Source organism: Brachyhypopomus gauderio, unplaced genomic scaffold (assembly GCF_052324685.1).
Source record: "Brachyhypopomus gauderio isolate BG-103 unplaced genomic scaffold, BGAUD_0.2 sc62, whole genome shotgun sequence".
Lineage (NCBI taxonomy): Eukaryota > Metazoa > Chordata > Actinopteri > Gymnotiformes > Hypopomidae > Brachyhypopomus > Brachyhypopomus gauderio.
The window spans coordinates 1,710,408-1,730,276 of record NW_027506883.1 but is presented as its reverse complement, the minus strand read 5'-3'; the positions used below and the strand labels follow the sequence as shown (position 1 = coordinate 1,730,276).

Genomic DNA, 19,869 nt, shown 5'->3' with positions numbered 1-19,869 from the left:
GACCTCATTGGTATGTGCTCCTCAGCTCCTCCAGTGTCCTTTGTTGCTTCAAAGTTCTAACTAAAAGATGCTTGCCAGAGATGCATTGCATGGTTTTTATATATTTAATTGTTCATCTAACATTGAGTGGATGTTTAAAATCAAGCAATACTGAACAGTCTCGGAAAACAGTTTGTATATGTGCTTGTAGAGTCTACTTCACTTACAGGTTCAGATAAAGGTGATGTTTCTGTTCAGTCTGCTTGTGTCCTCGAGTACAGATTAGACCTCGCCCTCATTTGGCCCAGTCAGGTCTATTAAACCTAGCTCTCATTTGGCCCAGTCAGGTCTATTAAACCTAGCTCTCATTTGGCCCAGTCAGGTCTATTAGACCTAACCCTCATTTGGCCCAGTCAGGTCTATTATACCTAGCCCTCATTTGGCCCAGTCAGGTCTATTAAACCTAGCCCTCATTTGGCCCAGTCAGGTCTATTAGACCTAGCCCTCATTTGGCCCAGTCAGGTCTATTAAACCTAGCCCTCATTTGGCCCAGTCAGGTCTATTAAACCTAGCCCTCATTTGGCCCAGTCAGGTCTATTAAACCTAGCCCTCATTTGGCCCAGTCAGGTCTATTAAACCTAGCCCTCATTTGGCCCAGTCAGGTCTATTAGACCTAGCCCTCATTTGGCCCAGTCAGGTCTATTAGACCTAGCCCTCATTTGGCCTGGTCAGGTCTATTAGACCTAGCCCTCATTTGGCCCAGTCAGGTCTATTAAACCTAGCTCTCATTTGGCCCAGTCAGGTCTATTAGACCTAACCCTCATTTGGCCCAGTCAGGTCTATTAGACCTCGCCCTCATTTGGCCCAGTCAGGTCTATTAGACCTAGTTCTCATTTGGCCCAGTCAGGTCTATTAGACCTAGCTCTCATTTGGCCCAGTCAGGTCTATTAGACCTAGCCCTCATTTGGCCCAGTCAGGTCTATTAGACCTAGCCCTCATTTGGCCCAGTCAGGTCTATTAAACCTAGCTCTCATTTGGCCCAGTAAGGTCTATTAGACCTAGTTCTCATTTGGCCCAGTCAGGTCTATTAGACCTAGTTCTCATTTGGCCCAGTCAGGTCTATTAGACCTAGTTCTCATTTGGCCCAGTCAGGTCTATTAGACCTAGCTCTCATTTGGCCCAGTCAGGTCTATTAGACCTAGCCCTCATTTGGCCCAGTCAGGTCTATTAGACCTAGCCCTCATTTGGCCCAGTCAGGTCTATTAGACCTAGCCCTCATTTGGCCCAGTCAGGTCTTGCTTCATTTGATCTTCATAAAGCATTGTTGATGCTTTAAACATGTAAAGATTTGTAAACATGTAAAGATACAGAAAACCTAAGAATTATTTATTTATGATTGTGTAATAATATGTTTAATATTACAACTCCCTTCTTTTTGTTGGACCTTTTAGAATCCGCTCTTATTTGAAATTTTCATATCCTGGTGAAATATTTATGTATTAACAGTGTTCACCTGTGTATTACCAGTGTTTGTATTTTATTATAAAAGAAGGCAAAACATTCTTAATACAAAATCGTTTTTTACGATGATCCAAGGCACTAGTAATTTGAACCACATTAGAACTCTTGAGAGGCCTTTTAGAAAGAATTAATTGGCATCATTGAGGCATTCGTAGTTTAGGTGAATTTCACCCTTCATCAGTTTAATGGAAACTGTCTATACACAGTAGGCGTGATTGAATCTCATTGTCAATAATAAATTTAGTGAATTTAGAATAGCTATTTATTTTTTTAAATACAGTTTACAAACACATCTTGGCGTAGTCAGAAATGTGGACTATTTCTACAAAGAGCAGAGTGAATGCGTACTGAACATAGAGCTGAACTACTGAACTACTGTGCTCATTCACTGGACAAACATGGAATGTATCACATGTTTCACCTGCTGACTATATACGAGTTTGTCTGGTATTTGTATGTGATAGTTTTGTCGGTGACTACATCCATTAGTGAGACAGGGAGATGTAGAAAGATCAAGTGCAAAGGGGAGTGTTTTTCAGAAGGGGTAGAAAGGAGAGGCTGACTGCGATCTGCATAGCAGTGCACTCTGCTGTTTAAATCTCACAGATGGCGTAGAGAAACAGACCCAGGAGGCAGCTGCTCTAAAGCTCTGTGTGGAGATGGCACAGTCACCCGCCCAGGGCCATGCAGTACGGACACTGATTACCCTCCCTCCCCCCCCCCTCTCTCTCTCTCTCTCTCTCTCTCTCTCTCTCTCTCTCTCTCTCTCTCTCTCTCTCTCTCTCTCTCTCTCTCCCTCTAGATCTTTCTTTAGGTCTCTCACTCTCCCTCTTGTGTGTGTGTGTGTGTGTCTAAATCCAAATTAGCCACTGTTCTCCACACTCATACTGCCAGACTGGAACTGTCAGCAGGCTTCTGACAAACCAACCGTCAGCTTTCATACATGCACACCACCAGCCCCATCACAGAGCGCTTGACACACCAGCTCCCCTTATATTTGCTTTTGCAAAAAACAGTGCACTTGATCGCCCTCACATTAACAACACATGTTCTCATGCTATCATATTTCCAGTTGGGGAGGCACATGAGAAATGTACTTGACCTGTGTCTGGTGTTCAGACGTTCAGCCCAGACTATAATGGACCTGTCTCAGCGCTGTGCCCATCATTCCACAGGACTCCCAGCCACTGTGGGTTGGCAGAGGGAAACGGCAAGGGCTCCTGTTGGCTTTGGCTCTGCCTGCTTCTTTGTTTGAAACCAGAGAGCTTGATGCTGGACACGTGTGTGTGTGTGTGTGTGTGTGTGTGTGTGTGTGTGTGTGTGTGTGTGTGTGTGTGTGTACGCGCGTGCGTTCATGGGTGATTGGTGCCCTCAGCAGATGAACAGAATGTCTCTCCAGGGTTCTCTGGGAGAAATGGTGGGGCAAACAGATTGCAGTTTAAAGAGTCCAAGTCAGAACCACAAACTCTCCACTTTGTTAACAAGTGGCATAAAATATATTGTCACATTTAGAAGTGAAAACCTTTGTACTTTATGTTCTCTGGTAATACTGAAGCAGAGTAACCAAATGTATATTTGAAACATCTGAAGTCACCTGATTCTCAAGTCTGCAGACAAGATCTGTACAAAACGTTTTACATTTTACACAAAATCCCAAGCATGTTGCGCCATTGTTTTTTTCCAAATCTTATAGCATGGCCTGTATTTGTATCAGTCATATCCTACTGCGGTTGTAGAGTTTGTTGAAAGATGAGGGTGGGAGCGTCTGCAAGGATGTTATTGATCATGTTCATACTTGGAGAGCGAAAGGGCCTCTGCCTCTCCAGCTTTCTGCGTGACTTGAAATCGTCAGTCAGGTACCTGTGGAATCACGTGCTACAGAAGACTGCTTTATTTTTTGAGTGTTTTCGTGTCCTTTCCACTCTGAGAAATGCTTCATGCCCCCCCCCCCTCTTTTAAACAAATATAGTGGCAGATCTTCCTGAGCATCAGAAAAGTCATGCTGGCCATAGGCTCTCTAATTAGAGATTCTGTTGTACAATAGCAGACATACAGTGACAACAGGAAACAAGGAGAAGCTGAAAATAGCGCCATTGTAGGCCTGCCAGAGCATTACCAGATAATACGTGCAGCACATTAGTCATATCTATGGGTGTGAGACAGGCTCTATGGGTGTGAGACAGGCTCTATGGGTGTGAGACAGGCTCTATGGGTGTGAGACAGGCTCTATGGGTGTGAGACAGGCTCTATGGGTGTGAGACAGGCTCTATGGGTGTGAGACAGGCTCTATGGGTGTGAGACAGGCTCTATGGGTGTGAGATGACGGGGTCTGTGGGTGCAGAACGACGGGGTCCTGTGGGTGCAGAACGACGGGGTCTGTGAGTGCAGGACGACGGGGTCTGTGAGTGCGACGGGGTCTGTGAGTGCGAGATGACGGGGTCTGCGGGTGCAGGACGACACGGTCTGCGGGTGCAGGACGACACGGTCTGCGGGACCCAGACCTCCGACAGGCATCGCTTGCTGAGGATTGCTAAACAACTGTGACTGTTGCTTTACGTTGGATTTTTTTTGTTGTTGCCATTTTCAATTTTAAATTACTTTTGGTCCCATAAAAGGGTGGGGTATAAACACTCTAGAAATAAAGCCTGTTGTTTGCACTTTAATCTAATAGTCAATGTATGATTTGAAATCCAATGTTCTGCAGACTAGAGCTGGAACAGTAAACATATTCCAGTTTTTAGTTACTTATTGCTATAATTGACGAGCCCTAGTTTGCAGGTTTCTGTGTGGGTGACCCTTTCAGGAAAGAGGAGCATGTTTTAGACACGAGTTTGAAAAGGAACAACGGAGACGGGCCAAGGTGTGACTCATTGCAGTGTTCGTTTGTGCGTAGCATACACTGCACTTGTGAAATTGAAATGAATCCATACATAATTGTAGCGCTCGCATCTGGGTCAGTTCATACTAAGAATTGACTGTAACTAAATTGGGAAAAGGAATGAAGAGAGAGAACTATCTGTCACATTGTGGTATAGGCCGTAGAACAAAGAGAGAAGTTTATTCTTTTGTATGCAGTGGCGAAAAAATTCCAATCAAACCAGGAACTCTAGGAATGAGGTAAATGAAGCAAAGCAAAGGCAGCGCTGTTGCCTTTAAACTCCTCTACTAGTGTGACAAGCACATAATGAACAGTGTCTGGGTGACTGAGTGCTATCTAGGCTTAATTTAAGGAGGGTTGGGTAGTACTTAAACTGAGCCATTCTGATAATGAATCCAGTATCCATCAAGACAAATGACTTAAACCCAAGTGCAAATGACACTGTAGAATTCTTCTCAAGGGAAAATATGAAAATTGGGATGTGCTAAGTATTTAACAAAGAGAAAAATCAAATGGTTTGAGAGGGTTGAATGTTTGTTTTTACCGTACACCACTAACTTTATTAACACACATGGCGCATACGTGTGTGTGTGTGTGTGTGTGTGTGTGTGTGTTTGCTACGTGACGGAGCAGTGGTGTGAAGAGTGCGTCCTGTCCGTCATGGAGCACATGTAGGGGTCATAAGAGGGCAGCAGAGCTACACGTCCCTGTAGGCCTCGCCTCTCCTCTTTCTCTTTTTCTCCTGCAATCAGCCTTTCAGTGCACACAGTGGTATTAGCGCACCCTAATCTCTCTGATTCCTGCCTGCTTTTGAGCCACCCACTCCCATTAGGTCTGTGTCCTGTTTCCCTGGTGCATCCACTAGCCCTGCTAAGTAAACAAGGTGGTTTTATGAGCCTGGCTAAGCAGGTGTTAACTCTTGTTCTGTGCTGACTCCGTGTTGGCATGTGAACAATACCAGGCCAGTGAGCCCGTGCACAGACAGCAAAGGCCTTTCAGCCCGGGGCTCTCCCTCCTCTCCACCCCTAGTCAGGCGACCAGGGCATGGAGGCGGTGCTCTTCGGGGCCCATTGTTTAGGCCTTAAGCATTCCGCCCATTCTGGAGTGGCCCGCCGCATCACAAAGAGGGGGCGGGATTAGGCGTGGCTAGCCCTTGCCCCGTGGCCTCGTGGGATTAGGATTCTATGGAAGGGGGCAGCAACGAATCGGCACAGAAAAAGAAGCCAGAATCCCTGAGCTCCCTCCCTCCCGGTCTTTGAGGGGAATGGGGGGGGGGGTAGGAGAGAAAATCCCCATGGCCCCATGACTCTGTCTGTCTGTCTGTCTGTCTGTGGGTTGCTTTGCGAGGGCTCATTGGCTGCACTTAAATCTGTCCCCTGATAGACATGTTCAGCTCATAACTATGTCACTGAGGATCAGTGCTACATTTCCTGAATTAGACCTACTTTATGCCTAATGTATGTATCAGTGCAGCAGTGCCGGTATCAGACCCCCTTTTAATGAAGAGGACACAAATGTTCTTTACAACATAAATTATACTTTTTGTTAGGAACCTTCTAATATTTACTCTGTCAGTAGCATAGCATGGATAGGCCAGAATTCAAGATACTCTTAAGTAAGTAAGTAAGACGGAACTAAAACTAATTACATCACACTTCATACTTCAGCTGTTCAGGCTAAAGTGAAACATCTAAGATGATTAGTTGTTCCAGTCATGTAGACATCAAGCAGAGAGGCAGTGTGAGAATGGTATTACTTTGCTTTTGCAATAGAAAAATAATCAAAGTATTGTTAATATTGGAGACTTTGAGGTAGGCTGTTGTTAAATTGAAGGATCATAATTTAGTACATTTCCCCAAACCCAACAACTTTATGAGATCCAAGCTGTTGTAGGCAGCATGGGTTATATTTGATCTGTTTGCTGAACCGCATCTTATTGGGTAAAAGCTGCCTTTTCTATTTAAGAGTGTTTTTATATACTCTGGAATCTCTCTCTCTCTCTCTCCCTCTCTCTCTCTCTCTCCTTAGCTTTCATGTGGTGATGATGATGTGTACGAGGAGGCGAGCCAGTGTGTGTCACTACTGGCGCAGCTGTACGGAGGAGACGGGTCTGACCCTCTGCACCCTGAAGACCTGCTCAGTCTCGCTCAGACTCTCCAGACACACACCGAGCCCAGACAGCAGAGACTGTTACTCCGTGTGCTCAAACGACTGGTGAGTGTTTCATGGTGATTTTTGTTAACATGAAACCATTGAGTAATATCTTAGTATTACAATAATTGGAAACCTGGTCTCAGAATAAGATGAACACCTTGTGAATACTAAGTAAAGTGTAATCATTATAAGTTAGTACTGGAACCCCCACGGTACACTGAAACATTTATAAGCATAACATTATGAGGTCCATGTCTCAGATCATAAAGACTCAGTATTGAATTACAAAGGCAACGGTGGCCACACCCTGTACTGTATGGCTGTAGGTTAAGACTGATGCTGCAGCAACATTCAGTAATGCTCTGTGTTGGAGATAAGCACTGTGAAGCCATCCAGGTGACCACGACTGATTGCCTGTCCTTGGAGTATTAGGTGCTGGAGTAGAACATAATGATAATAATAATTCCAGTAAGTATATAGGTTCTGAGGACGAATACTTCACGCCTGTAAATAGTTCCTTGTTTGTTTGTTGGTACCCTCTGTGATACTCTGCATTACAACACCAGAACCTAATTCCAGCTGTAAGGCCAGGTATATGATGCATAAAGGTGCAGGGTTTCTCTGCTGCCTCAGGGCCTGTACAGCTAGCATGAAATTCTGTAGCCGAATGCCAAGGCTACTGTCTGGGATTTAAAACTTAAGAGGTTTGACCATCCAACATGACTCCTAAACACTAGAGTAAATCAAATTCAACCAAATTTAATATTTTTGCACCATTGACCTTAATTGTTCACACATTTTTTTCAATACAGATATGCTGAAATAAAGATATGTACTTTTACATGTAGTATAAATAAATAAATGTATGTTAAATATTTTTATTTTAAAATGAAAGATGAAAGCTATTATATAAGTTCATATAATTCAGTATTTATATATAAAAAAACTATTAATATTAAACTGTATTTATAAAATGTATATATAAAACTGTTTATGGGGATGACCATTTAGAAATCAAATTTTTTATAGAGTCTTTCATTTCACTGGACCATAAGAAGCTGGATAAATTAACACAAACTTGCGTGTTTAGTAATCATTTACACCCTATGGCTGTGACCTACAGACATCACAAGACACTGTATTTTCCCTGGTGTTCCTCTTATCAAGTCTGCAATGCAGATGTTTTCAAATCCTTCTTGTTTTGTGCATTTTGCCTTGTCTATAATAAATTAAATGCATGGTTAGTTGTGTTCATGCCGTCCCTCTGATATTTCACTTGAGCATGAGACAAACAAATAACAATTTTGGCTGAATCTGCAAACTCTCAGTTCGGCTCGGTTCTGTAAAGTCTTGTGCTCCACTGGAAACCTTACTTGTTTCATCATAACTTATATGATATGGCTCATAAGCATTTGCTTTTTCCTTCCATCATTCTAATTCAGGTAGTCTTTAGTCATCTGTTCATCAGCTTAGAGGCATTTTATGTACTGTTTATCACGCTGCAACCTGGCATTTCTGTACTAGAGGCTTACGAATAGTTTGCTTTGGCTAAGGCAGTGACTAATAAAACGGAAGCATTGATACTGAGCAACAAATGTGTGCGTGGCAGGGTCTGTAAAAACCCACGCAGCCTGAAGGTTTACCAGGCAAGATGAAATGTTTGATGAGGAACCAAATATTTGCACTGAGGGACCAAGGAGCACACGGAGGATCCCCCTGGTGAGAGGCAGGAGATGTCTGGTACAGTCACCCCACAATGTCTGGAAGCTTCAGCTGCCTGATTCTCCTGCCCCAAGCAGAGATGTGGAAAATAATGTGTAGAGTGTCCTGGAAGAAACCTCAAAGGCGGATACTGATAGGAGATATCAGTCCATGATAACCAACATTGTCACCCTAGCAGGTCAAAGGTTTGGATCAGTGGAGCAGAAGGATATCAAGTGTTCATGTGAAGAATCGCAGGACTGAGAAAATCAGCCAGAGAAGGTGGAAACCTTCGTAACCCAAAGAAGCATTTAAAGGAGGCTTGCGATGTAGTTGTGGGCTCGGGGAGAACTCTTGTGGGAGGAGGAAGCTCATCTCTCTCTTTAGGATTATAGAAAGTGCAGCGGCCACCTCGCCTCAAAGAGGAGATGGACCATCGTCTCCATGACACCTGTAGTGATGCAGCAAGGGAGAGAGTGCAGTGCCTTGATTAACCTGCCTCCACCCACCTTTGACTTTAAAAATAAGGCTGTGGGATGTGGGAAGTATAGGAGGCTATCAAAGTGGTGAGAGACAACTGAACCTTAGGACCTAACTGAGTGCCGTACAAAAGTGCCACTTTGAATATGGAGAATCCTGAGGGTTATCTGGAGTAAGAGCAAGCTATCGCAACAAAGGAGATATGTGGAGGGTGTGTGGAATCAAGCTAGATTAAGTAGTTCAGGGCTATCCTAGTTTTCAGTGTCATGGCCCAACACCTATTTGAGTAATTTTTGAAGAATAATTACATTAACATGTCTGGTAAGAAGGGTGGGGTCCCATATTTCCCAGGATGCTTTGGACATACAGGAATTTTGACAGCTTATAAGAGATGCATGGAAAAAGAGGCCGAAGATAATGGAGTGTGTATGGATCCATAACACACAAACTGGTGGACATGCTATTTTCATAGCTTCAACATGGCGTTGGTAGGAAAGAAGGTTCATCACCTGGAGGTTTTATTTCAGTGTTCCTCTTTGCCTTGGCCATGAGTATGCAGGTCAGGTCAACTGAGATGAACTACAGAGGGCCTATAAGTCTGAAAACCGACAGCTCCCATCAGTGCCTTGCTGGATAATCTAACCGTTTCAATAACCTCGGTATCGGGATGCGGGTTGATTCTCCGGGGCTTAGAATGGACTGGAACGTATGAAGATACCATCAGTCGTGGAGAATGAGAGCGAGGGCCACCGAGACCTTTGACAGCACTGTAAAGGATGCTGCCGCCATTAAGGCCACAGACCAGGAGTTGCAGGCATGGTTGGCACCATCTGACATCTCAGGGCTACCAGGGCAATTCAAGACATCGATCTATGAGCAACAGAGTCCTTCCCAGGATTTTGTGACAACTGTTGATTTATTAATCAGTTGTGGAGGACTTTGAGAGAATTACTCAGCACCTGCACCTGTGTTTGCCATGCAGTCTGAACAGCATCTCAATGTACAGGAAGAACCTTAAGCTCCTCCCATGATCAACCTACAGGAAGTGAGAAGTTCATGGTCAATGTAGTGAGTCATGTGACCTCTTGGGCCTGCGTTGAGGTAAGAGTGGGGGGGGGGGGGGGGGGTGTTCAGTGTTCCAGGAGAACTCACTCCTGCAGCAGAAACCTGTGGTGAAGATGGTGGCATCAGCAGATCTCCATCAACCCGTTATGACCAAGCTGAGGGCGAGAACATGCACCGATTGGTCGAATATCTGCGTACAGTCCAGATGGTGAATATGAATCAGCTCAGAGTAGATGAGAACAGGTGTTGGATCTGAAGATCTCCTGGCCCAAGTTGAAACAGGCTGATACCTCACACTTAAAGCTCCAGATACAGTCTAACCTCTAACCTCTTCAGCTGTGGAGAGGTCGTTACACTGACATGTGCTAAAGACCAATCCAAGCATCTCCACCCATCAAGCCAGTGTGTGACATGTGAACTGGGGACAAACACCAGACCCGGCTGAAGGCACCAACAGGTTGTGTTTTTTTGGAACAGCATGGTCAATTTATGGAAGCATCCTAGAACATTACAAGGATCACCCTGAGATTTGACATTATATTTATTTTTAGAAACATTAAAATAACTGATCATGCTGGAGCTCACTGTGCCCTGGAAGGAGAGGATGGAAGAATGAAAAGAGGCGACTTTGTGTACCAGTTTTTGCAGCAATTCACAGCTGGTCAAGAACAAACTAAGCTGCCAACTGTCTAAAAAATCTTTTTCCTTGTGAAATGGGAATACTATAAAGGGCTATGAGTTGTAGATATTTTACCAAAAACAAATAGAAATACCTTTTTAAGTGAAGCTGAACTGGGATTGTTAACATCAAATCTAATACGCGTGAGTAAAAACTGAGTGGTAAAAACTGCCAGTCGTCGCTGTCCAATTACACGTTCCTTAGTAGGAATCTCTGTAAGTGGTTGGGGGAAAAGAAATTGTATTTAGCATCTAAAAAGATGAATAAGAACTGGCTTTTTCACTCTTATGTCCCTCCATCACTCTCTTTCACTCCATCACGCTTATGTCAGAAGAAGCCAAAGTGCTGGCCGTGTGTGTGTGTGTGTGTGTGTGTGTGTGTGTGTGTGGGACAGCAGAAGTTTCTCTTCAATATTGGATAAGTGGTGTGGTGGGGGGCATGAACTGTGCTGTGTTTGTGGCGAGCAGAGGGGGGGGGAGATGGGCTCTGCCCTCCAGGAAGACGAGGCGATCCAGAACTCAAGGCTGTGTGTGTTTCCCTGTCTCGCACACCTACACGGTCTATTTACACACCTAGACACAAGGGTACCATCCAAAATCAGCAATGACAAACAGCCCATAAGAGCAGAGAACATAACACATTCAAGGCTGTTTACACTGTTGAGCACTTCATTCATACTAACATATCGATTATTTCAGCCAATTTGTAAAGTTTATTCTCATTTGGAAACGGGTAGGATTTCTTTTAAGGATTGCGGTGCTGTTAATTTTACTCTTTCAGCTCTGGATTTTGCAATAATTGATGCTAAGCATTCACTCATGATCAGTATTAGTGTATTTGTTTGTATATTTAATGCTTTTTCTTGATGTAGGATTAAAATTATCTTGTCATTCAGACTGTTTTATACCATTGTTGACTATCAATTTATGTTGGTAACTGGAAATGACAAATTGCATGTATTTGGGGGTGTACAGTGTTGATGTGGTTGTGTGTATATTTGTGAGAGAAGTAAATAAAAAAAATTACTATCCTCTTGCCAAGGGAGAGGATTGGATCATGGTTATGATGACTTCATCTTTGCTCAGAGCCTGCAGATATTTGGAGAGGAGCTGTGGTGGCTGACACGTACCTTACACATTCCACCTCGTCCCAAACACTGCTGATCATAGACTGTTTGATTTAGACTTTCTTAACAAAATGTCCCTTTAACGCTGGTGGTTCTCACACAAGCTTTACATTGGGTCTTAGTACTGGTATGAGTTTGTCTTCAGTGAAGAGAAACCTTGTTTGTGTATCTCCTACAGGCTACCATCAGTTTTCCATATATCCAGCACCTATGTACTCTGCCTCTGCTAAATTTAATCTTTGTGTCCTAGAAGCAAGTGAAATCTGTAATCCTCTGTGTTACCCTTTCTAAAAAGCAAGGCTAGGTTATTTATCATTTTTTGTTTGTTTGTTTTTAATTTAAGCATTTGCAATGACACAAAAAAAAACGTATACAACTGGGCAGTAAAGACATGGAGTGCTTTGTGTAGACATTTAAGCAGTGAAATGTGGCTTAAGGCCAGAATAAGACTCCCAACAAGACAGAGATGACTATCGTGAAGGAAACACTGGTCTGTTAATCTGATGGTTAACACAGGTTTGTGAAATGTTCATTAAACTTGAATCGGGTGCTGTCATGGAACGAAACCAAATGTCTTCTCTCAAAGTTCCAAACCATTTAAGCAGGTTTTAAGTTCAGTCAGTATTAGGACAGGATCAGTGTTGGGGTCAGGAACCCTGGGCTAAAATCTCATCACACAGGCACATGTTTAAGTTCTCTTTTTGTACTTGTGCCTTTGGGAGTGGTTGGGCAGTGTGTGTGTGTGTGTGTGTGTGTGTGTGTGTGTGTGTGTGTGTGTGTGTGTGTGTGTGTGTGTATGAGAGAGATTGTGCAGCTACAGGATTGTTGTGTGTGTGTGTTTGTGCAGTTACAGGATTGTGTGTGTGTGTGTGATTGTGTAGCTACAGTATTGTTGTGTGTGTGTGTGTGATTGTGTAGCTACAGTATTGTTGTGTGTGTGTGTGATTGTGTAGCTACAGTATTGTTGTGTGTGTGTGTGTGTGTGTGTGTGTGTGTGTGTGTGATTGTGTAGCTACAGTATTGTTGTGTGTGTGTGTCTACCTGAAGCAGGTGCAGCTACCCTGCAGTATTACAGTAATAGGAGTTTCCTCCTCATGTTGAGCTGGACGGAGAACGCAGTGTTGTGGGTTATTCCTTGTTTTTTATTTGTTTTTGTTTTTTTAAAGACCACTGAGTGCTGGTGCCGTTTAGTATTTCTGTTATCGCTGTAGTAAAGGTGATGCATGAAAATGAGCCTAAATAGGGAAAACACAGGTGTTTAGAAATGGGTGAGTGCATGCATAGATAGATTGATAGATAGATTGATAGATTGATTGGTTGATTGATTGGTTGATTGATTGGTTGATTGATTGGTCGATCTCCTGTTTAAATCCCTTGCTCCTGTCAGTTAGGCTAACCAAATATCTGAGCTTCAAATAATTATTTATTTTCAAATTCCGCCTTTTTTCTCTGTCACATTCTCCTCATTTTATGTCTGATCATACAGATGTGCTTGTGTCTCCTCACACTACCGTTGTATCTCTTCCTCCAAATGGGGCCTCTAATTGGCCCCATTAGGCTCTCCTGAGCGGGATCATAATTCTCCTGTCATTGAGTAGCGCTACCTTTAGATCTGATCATTTACCAGTGGTTATGGTGGCACTGGGGTAATTAATTTGTTAGCTCTCCGTGTTGTTCAGGGAGTGTGTGCTGAGTAAATCTATTATCATAGCAGGATGACAACATATCTGTCTGCCAAGCTCTGTATTTCCCATCATGGCTGAGGGAGCACTGATCTCATGTTGCTGAGACCGAGAGCTTGTTGTCCATGTCCAGGTGTGTAACAACATGGTCACGTATGTGAACGTATTGAACGATACAGTATTTATCTGTTTATTGCAAATGATTGACTCGCACTGTTGTATCAACCTAATACAAGAAGTGGTGATTTTCTTAATAAAGCATGGGTTTCATAATTGTTAACACCTTTAGGGATTTTTAATGAGGATTATTTTAAACTGAACAGGACTGAGCAGCTTTCAATGCATGTGTGTGTGTCCATGGGCTGCCTGACTGGTTCTCAGTGTGTGATAGTAGGAGTTTGTGTGTGTGTGTGTGTGTGTGTGTGTGTGTGTGTGTGTGTGTGTGTGTGTGTGTGTGTGTGTGTGTGTGTGTGTGTGTGTGTGTGTGTGCGTGCGTGTGTGCGTGCGTCTGTGCATCTGCCACTGTGGGTCTAACTGTCTCTATTAATTCATGGCTGACTGTCCCAGTCCTGGCTGAACTAACACTCTGCCACCTATGTGCTAATGGAGTGAAATGTCCAGGTCATATTAATGCTCTCAGCTCCTGTCTGTACTCCCAGACTACTGCAGATAAATCAGCCTGTCGATACTCTCTCTCACACACACACACATACACACACACACACACGTCCCTCTCACACTGCCACTGGACATGCTACGGGCCGTCTCTGCTCTGCTTATTGTCAGGGTTTTTCCCCCTTCATGTTCTTGTACCTAAGGATCCAATATTGATTTTAAGCATATTGAGTGTAACGATACTATCCCATTTCAAGTCTGCATATGAGATGAACAGTGACTGCTGATTCCTCCCACTGACTCCATCAGTGAAAGTGTTCCTTCTCAGTTTGGTGCACGTATAAAGTAATTTAGCTTCCAGCGCTCATTTACAGGATGCTAGTTGCTTGCTAATATCTGCTACCTGCTGTTTAACTTGTGCGAGTAATCTGTGTAGGATTACGGTTATTCTCATTAAAATTTGTTTGTCCATTCATCAGATTATTAGTGTCATTAAAACTAGTGCTAATTAACTCCACATATTTAAAAATTCATTTTATTTATATTTGAAGTCCATGCTCTTCCCCTGTGTATTGTAGCTTTCTCACCTGCTTAATGAGGATACAATTGTTGCTGTTACTGTACGATCTCAATCAACCCCCACTGCTGTCATGTGCTGAGGGCTAATAAGAGAAAAGGGGGAGAGACAGTCACAGTAAGGGGGGGGGGCAGGGGAAGGGAAAGTGATCGAAGGAGAGAGAGAGACATACACACTTATGGCAAGATACACATGCACACACACACATAGTGCTCCCAGGACAGGGGCGCATGTCTGCCTGTACGGAGTGTATGAATAATGCAGAGGCAAGAACAGGACAGCGGTTCTAGCAGACACACACGCACACACACACACACACACACACGCACGCACACACACACGTTATGTGCTCGCACTCCTGGGATTGAGAGCTGTGCTCATTAGCTCAGCTCTGGACACCCCTACAGACTGCACCCCCACACAGCATGACAGCAGCAACAGTGGCCCTCCTCTCCCACCCTGACTGCTGCATGAAAGAGTATTGACCCAGGTACAGTGCCTAGGGCCAGCAGGTGAGGCTCACAGCCACAGATTTGCACACTGTTCCTCCAGCAGAAGATGGGAGGTTGTTTTTTGAAAGATGAGCCTTCATGGTTGGATATGATGCTGCCGGCCATGGATGGGGACCAAGATGGCGTGGGTTGAATTACTGATGCAGTGCGTGTGGGGTTCAGTTCAGTAACTTAGCATTGAGTGACATGAGCAAAGCCAAGTCTCTCCATTTTAATGTATAGCAGTTTTCACCGACTTCAGAGGAGTGATTTAGAAATTGTATCACTCAATCATCATATTCATCCTTTTTTGAAGTTTTAGAAATGTTGGAACGGTCTCTGCTGTTTTGAGATGGGTTATTGGTATGTTTAGATTTGTTAGGCAACCAATGAAGCGTTGGGTAATGCAAACTATTATGAGACATTCTTAGGAACTAGGTATGTGTAATATTTAAAGAAAAAGAAAGTGCTTCTGAGCACACAGTAGAGAAGCATGCTATATTGAATTACAAAATAATTCAAGTAAACAAACTGTCAAAAGAAGGTTTGACAAAATTATTTTGAAAAATAAATAAATACCACAAGGAGCCAGTCTAGAATCTCTGAAACACAATGAAGGTGATATTACACATACAGTGCTGCTTGAACGTTTGTGATCTCCTTGAATAATTTAGATTTTTCTGTTGGTTTACCATGATCATATGTTTTTTATATGAAATGTCAGGTTTGTTTATCAATTCCATATACTTGTTATGTGGGAAATGTTTGAGTTACCAGCAGACTACATGAATCATGGAATCAGAACATGTGCATTGGTAACATTGGTAAAGTCAATTGGATAAAGGACACGTGAGTGCTCAAGTAATCAAGCAGTTCAATCAAATGAGACATACTTTGGAAAATATTTCAGCCACAGTGATTAAACGGGAGGGGAAACCACCCAAACCAGGCACTCAGCATCACCGCAACTCTGCCCAGAAGTGGTCGGCCATCAAAACTCACACCAAGAAGCACCAGAATAATAATTCAGGTAAAGGCCAACCCACATATCACCTCCAGAGAGTTGCAGACCTTTCTGGCAGCATCTGGGATAAATGTACATGCGTCTACAATCAGGCGAAAAATCAATAGACATGGCATTCATGGGAGAGTTGCTAGAAGGAAACCTCTGCTCTCTAGAAAGAACAAAGTTTCATGTTTGGAGAAAAGTCAACACTGCATATAAAGAGAAGAACCTTCCAACAGCATGGTGGTGGAAATGTGAAGGTCTGGATCTGCTTTTCTGCCTCCGGACCTGGACGACCCCATATTATCCAAGGGACCATCAATTCCCAGGACCATCAACAAATTCTTGACCAGAATCTCCTGCCATCATTCATGGAGTTTAAGCTGGGACAGAAATTGATTATGCAAGAAGACTACAACCCAAAACATTCCAGCAAAACTACCATGGATTTATTTATGAGAAAGATGTGCACTCTGGATTGGCCCAGTCAAAGTCCAGACCTCAATCCCATAGAAATGCTGTGGCAAGATCTCAAGCAGGCAGACCATGCAAGATGTCCATCCAAACTCTCTCAACTGGTGGAGTTCTGTAAGGAGGAGTGGGCAAACATCCCAAAAAGCAGATGTGAGCCGTTTGTGGTTACAGAAGCCATTTGGCTGACGTAATGGCTGCAAAAGGAGGTGCCACAAGCTACTTACTAAAACTAAGAGTTCACAAACTTTTACAGATTTTTTGTTTTATAAGAGAAATTACTTTTATTGAATAAATAATGAAAATGTACTGTATATTTTTCCTGAGTGTCCCTTATTTGCAAGGTCTGCTTTACAAATTGAGACTTGATATATAAGGTTTGTTTGTTTTTTTTTGTTGTTGTTTTGTTTGTTTTTGTTTTAAGAACAAAATTACCACATTAGGGTGCCTCACGAACTTTCAGGCAGCACTGTAGGCATCTTAACCTGATGATTTTGTGACAGGAGACTTTAACAACAGTGAGTATATCAAACACATTACCCTGGCAGCCAGTGTGTTTTTCAAACACTTTTTTTGGGACCAAAAGTAAAACTAACAGCAAATAGCAGATGTTTCACATGCCCCACATGAGCTTCGTGTCCTTAACCCGTGACCTGGGCAGGGACGGCATTTGCAGAAATGCTGGCCAGTATCTGATAATACAGGCTAGAAGTTGCTGCATTCAGAAGACACATAACATAATATTCATTTCCTTACTATTTCACAGTACTTTTTGTACCCTAAAGTGAAATGAATATGTATAACCATGCTGAGGCCACCAATGGTCCATTAATAAAGAGTAAAACTGTGAAGCTGACTGTACCTTCAGGATAATTCCTGACTGAGGAACAAAAAAAAAAAAAACAGAATTTGTTCAGTGTGCATTATGGAAATATTTGGTAGCACTGCTCCCTGCTCACTAGTCTGACCTTGTGCATATTAGATGTTGGCACACAACTACCTCTCTGCTGTTGCTTTCTCCAGCTCAACAGCACAGCTGAAGCGACACTGTTCTTTCCATCTCATGCCAATTTTATCTGTCCTCCATCCCATCAGCCTGATCTGCTCTGCGTTGTGTTAGGAGGGGAAAACAATGCAATCTCCACGTATCTGCATTAGCGCTCAACCCAACTGCTTATCGCTGCTCTGAAACAGCTCACCCACTCAGTTTCTGGCAGTAACTCCCTAAGCTCTTTATGGAAGAAAATTACCACTAAATGCTGGCTCAGGCAGGAAATGGTCCCAATTTAAACGTAATTGTATCATCTGCCATCAAGTTGGCATCGGTTCCTCTCTGGTAGAAGATGAGAGAGGTCATTTCTGCTCGCTGACGCTTGGAGGACAGCTGCACGCCTTGTGTGGACATTTTATGTTAAGACATGCAGGGGGGTGGTGGTTTGGGGGATCTTCTTGAGAAATACTACCACATTGAAATTCTGTCAGTTTTCTGTTAATGGGCATTGAACCTGGTGTAACTCCTGTTGGTGACATTGCACTCCTGGAGTTCAGAGAGGGAATCCCCATTGCAAAACACAGCCCTGGAATATGTATATTTACATGTATGGTGTCTTTGTATATCTTTTTTGTAAATAGTATGTTGATGATAAGTTTTGCTTTTGGGGATTAACACATCTATAAATAATTGATGTAAGATGACACCAAAATACATTTAGTATTTACATATACTGATTTAGTTAATACCTCTGCGTGAAGTGACTCTCTTTGACCATATGTAGAAGACAGGAAATTATCTTCCCAGAATTCTTGTAACTTGTCATTCTTTACATTAGCTAGACTGCATCTACTGTATCTCATTCCCAGATAGAGACAGTACCTTATCATTTGTTCACTTGCTTTCATTTTATACCCAAATGTGTTTCCGGAGTCCATTAAGTCAGTCATTTTACATTTTTACATGTTGCTTGAAGCTGCAGTTTTATTCTATGCATTTCTGGAATTTGTTAAAACACTATACCTGACATACCTAAGTATTTTGTGCATAGTACATAATTGTACAGTGTGTCTGCTCATTCACATGAGCCCCTTAATTTCTTGTCAGTAGATGAAAGCGTATCTACTTTTCATAGAACGTTTCACAGAGCAGTTGTGCACATTCTCAGCATTCACAGCCAAAACTACTGCACTGTTTTCATTTCATGTGACATTTATATGGATTGTACTCTGATAAGACGATCGTTTTGTTTTTAGCAACACTGACGTTCACCTGCTATATATAAATGCAAATCTGCCCATGCTGCCTTACAACCAACCTGTTGTATTGCTCTTTTTCTGTTCTATGTTTACATTGTGGTGGCTACAGTTACAGCTACAGCAATTGGCTGAAGCTTTTATCCAAAGCGAATTATTACAGTTCAAGCCATTGATGGTTAAGGGCCTTGCTCAGGGGCTGACCAGTGGCAACTTGTGGCAAAATGTTATGTTGATAATCCTGATATTTAAGATGCTGGAAACAACCAGGTGTATAAACAGGATCTTTGACATTTCCGAGTTGTGGAGTAGCAATAAAAAGACATTTCATTGTTGTCACATGCTTCACATTTTCATAGTCCATTAATTAGAAGCACAGTATTGTTCCTCTCTGTGAGAAGTAATTGTTAGAGAAAAATGCATTGAATTGGAATTACACAAACAGATGGACTTTTGAGTGATGGTTATTGGACTTCTGAGAAGTGGAAGCGTGGGGTGTATGTATCTGGCAGCTGTCACAAACTATGCAAATTAGCATTACATATATGCAAATCATGCAAATCAATGTATATTTCTCCCCCTTTTCCCTAAATGACATGGAGCACTTATCCACACGCAAGTGGGCAAGTGACAAAGGGTTTCAATTAAGCCATCTAAAACCAGACTCACTCATCTTCCTCTCAACTCGGCCAACAACAAAGCCTGTCTAATTATTCATTAATTGCCGCTGTAAAATCTATGTATGCCTGTTTTTATCAGGCCATCAAAGAGATCACTAATTGCCTCATAATATCATAAATAGATACAACATGTGTTGAAGCTGTTTTCAAACAGTAGTTCAAAGCGAGCAGAGAGAGTCGGGTTGAAGTCCACACTGCAACAGACCCTTCACAGTCACACTGGGGCATTATTGTAAATGGTACATGATGGTACATGGTGTTCATAAGCACAGTCCACAACAGATCAGCCTTCAATACCAGCACGCTTATGTGACTGCCATGTGTTTTTAGCATTTTGCATTTACCATTGTGACATTTCTAGAGCTTTTCCCCAAGGTTGGAAACTTAGCTAAGAAAAAAAAAACGTGTAATCTGGAGCCAATACATTTACTTCAGGAACAAAACTCTTTTTCAAGTAATAATTTAGCTGTTCTAAGAAATTCTAAATGTCTTCAAAATGCAGCTTTTCCACATTACA

General features: G+C 42.7%; 1 protein-coding gene across 1 annotated transcript in view; it reads left to right on the top strand.

Annotated features, from left to right (window-relative positions):
• Positions 1-19,869, top strand: part of ulk4 (unc-51 like kinase 4) — a 110,518-nt gene that overhangs the window by 81,632 nt on the left and 9,017 nt on the right. The window contains 1 exon segment of the mRNA XM_076988554.1: positions 6,407-6,592. Within this exon segment, the coding sequence (XP_076844669.1) occupies positions 6,407-6,592 (186 nt within the window).